The sequence below is a fragment of the Anoplolepis gracilipes genome, chromosome 13, assembly GCF_047496725.1.
Source record: "Anoplolepis gracilipes chromosome 13, ASM4749672v1, whole genome shotgun sequence".
Taxonomy (NCBI): domain Eukaryota; kingdom Metazoa; phylum Arthropoda; class Insecta; order Hymenoptera; family Formicidae; genus Anoplolepis; species Anoplolepis gracilipes.
In genome coordinates this window covers 128,826-131,813 of record NC_132982.1, presented here as the reverse complement: position 1 = coordinate 131,813, position 2,988 = coordinate 128,826, and the positions used below count along the sequence as shown (strand labels likewise).

General features: G+C 55.8%; 1 protein-coding gene across 1 annotated transcript; it reads left to right on the top strand.

Moving 5' to 3' along the window:
* The first annotated feature begins 2,271 nt into the window (after positions 1-2,271).
* LOC140672704 (uncharacterized) lies at positions 2,272-2,622 on the top strand. Its single transcript, XM_072905093.1, has one exon. It carries the CDS (start codon positions 2,272-2,274, stop codon positions 2,620-2,622), a length of 351 nt encoding a protein of 116 aa, XP_072761194.1.
* The last annotated feature ends 366 nt before the right edge of the window (positions 2,623-2,988 follow it).

Here is a 2,988-nt window from a genome sequence, read left to right as displayed (position 1 = left end):
CGGGCTGGCCATTGTTGCTGAGCCCTATAAGATCTCAGCAAAGCTTACGTGGCTGGGGAATGCAAGAAGCACGGCGGCAATCGAGGTCGGTGCTGCAACAAATAACACCCCCCCTCTCAAATGTATTGAAAAGGGGAACGGATATGTTGCAGCAAAGTGGGGGTCCACAACAATAATTAGTTGCTATGTCCCCCCTAGTTGAAGTCCTGCCCAGTTTGACTCACTCCTTGAACAGGTGGGGGATGTTGTCAGAAACATACTCCCTGCCGATCCACTCATAATAGCTGGAGACTTTAACGTCAAGTCTCCGGCACTGGGTGAGTCGAGGCAGGACACCAGGGGAACTACCCTGGTGAGGTGGGTGAATTCGCTCGGCCTTCACGTTATTAACGAAGGCCGAGTGAGCACATGTGTTCGGCCCCAAGAGGAGTCGATCGTGGATATAACGATCGGCTCCAAGGGGGCCAAGAGGATGGTGCGAGGATGGCGCGTGGTGGGTGACTCGAGAGGGGAAACCTTTTCGGACCACCAATACATTGAATTTGTCCTGGATGCCGTGCATTACTGGGTACATCACCCACCTCGAGGCGGGGACACAGGTAGGTGGACCCTCACAAAGCTGGACCCCAAGAAACTAGAAGAGGCCTTAATGACCATTTTGTGGGGTATCCCGGAGGGAGAGGAAAGGCGGGACATTAACCTGGATGTGGAATGGTTGCGGGGCGTTATGCGCGAAGTCTGCGACGCAGCCATGCCACGCGCCAGGGTCCTCCGCCCACGTCACGCCGTCTATTGGTGGACGGAGGAAATAGCGCAATTAAGGCGCTCCTCTGTCCAGGCGCGACGCACCCTCTTTCGTATTCCCAGAAGAAGAAACCCGGAGATCCGAGAGGAGGCCTTGGCTGCCTATAGGGCCGCAAGATGCGCCCTTAGCGCCACTATCAGGAAGTCCAGGGCCAGTTGTTGGGATGAGCTACTGTCATCCCTCAACACGGACCCATGGGGGCGTCCATACAGAATAGTTCTGAATAAGTATAGGAACTGGACACGCCCCCCGTCACGGAATCCCTGGATACTCCCGTCCTCAGGAATGTTGTGGACACCCTCTTCCCGCTAGTGGTTTAGGAGTCCACACTCAACTGGGGTCCCGGCCTGGGGAAACCTTATGAACTAGAGGAGGACGAGAAGATATCCAGCAACGAACTTCAGCGCGCCGTCAAAAGAATAGGATCAAGAAAAGCTCCTGGCCCTGACGGCGTGCTTGGAAAGATATGGGTCTGGGCACTGGACTTTCTGGGAGAACGTCTGAGGTACATATTTAATAAATGCCTCAGACGCTTGGCGCTTTCCCCCAGCAATGGAAGCAGGCTAAATTGGTCCTGCTCCCCAAGGAAGGCAAGGAAGAAGGAACCCCGTCGGCATATAGACCAATATGCCTGCTGGACGAGGTCAGCAAGATCTTTGAGAGGATCATTGCAAAACGACTTGTTCGACATATATCCCGAGAGAGTGGTCTCCACGAGGAGCAATATGGCTTCCGCGAGGGACGTTCGACTGTGGATGCGATTAGTCGTGTTACGTCCCTCACGGAGGAAGCCGTGGAAGGGGGCGGGGTGGCACTTGCGGTATTACTAGATATCGCAAACGCCTTCAACACCCTGCCCTGGGATAGAGTAATGGATGCCTTGTTGCAATACAGGGTCCCTCCCTACCTTGTGGAGATCATCAGACAATATTTCCGGGATAGGAGCCTGGAGTTCGTCACACAAGACGGACTCCAATGCCGACGGGAAATTCGATGCGGGGTTCCGCAGGGGTCAGTCTTAGGACCCCTACTGTGGAATCTCACATACAACCGAGTCCTTTGCCTTCCTCTCCCTCGTGGCTGCCACGCCATCTGCTATGCAGACGACACATTAGTGGTGGCCGCGGGGAGCAGCTGGGGGATACAGCAGCCAAGGCCGAGACAGCGGTGGCAGTTGTGGTACAAAGCATCACTGGTATGGGTCTTAGAGTGGCGGCTCAAAAAACCGAGGCTCTTTACTTTCACAGTAAATCCTCTGGGAAACCGCCAAGGACTCATATCCGGGTGGGAGATACTTCTATCTCGGTGGGGAACCGGCTTAAATATCTCGGTCTCCTACTGGACGGCGAGTGGAAGTTTGGACACCACTTCAATGTCCTTGCCCCAAGGTGAAGCGCTTCTCCACGGCGTTGGGTAGGCTCCTGCCAAACCTTGGGGGACCGGATGGTTGAGTCCGCCGTATATACATGGGCACCGTAAATGCGGTGGCCCTGTATGAATGCCCAATATGGGCGACGAATCTCGTGGCCATGCGTTATGCAAAGGACAAGTTCCGACGCATACAGCGCAGCATGGCCGTGAGGGTGATAAGGGCCTACCGCACGGTGTCCCATGCGGCGGCCACGGTCCTGGCGGGTTCGCCCCCCTTGGAGTTCCTGACCGCAATGTACGCGGAGCGGTATAATTGGGAAAGGGGGCTCAGGAGGGGTCATGGCCCTCTACCAGCCAGGGTCAAGAAGACCATCCGAATCCACGCCCAGCGGTCTATGGTGGAGAGATGGAGTGCCCACCTATCTGACCCGAAGACTGCGGGTTAAAGAACCCGCGTTGAGGCCGTCCGGCCCTGTCTACAAGAATGGTTAGACAGGGCCCGAGGTGAGGTATCCTTTAGGATGACACAGGTGCTCACCGGGCATGGGTGCTTTGGTGAGTACCTGTATCGAATCGGCAAGGAAGGTACCACGGTAAGGAGGTGAGAGACACGGCGCGGCACACGCTGGAGAAGTGTCCGGCGTGGGACACGCTGCGCCGTGATCTCTGTTCAGTGGTTGGCAACGACCTTTCGTTGTCAACCATGGTTACGAAGATGTTGGGTGATGAGAGATCCTGGAAGGCGATTGCCTTCTTCTGCGAACAAGTTATGACGCAGAAGGAGGCGGCCGAGCGCATACGCCGACAAGAAG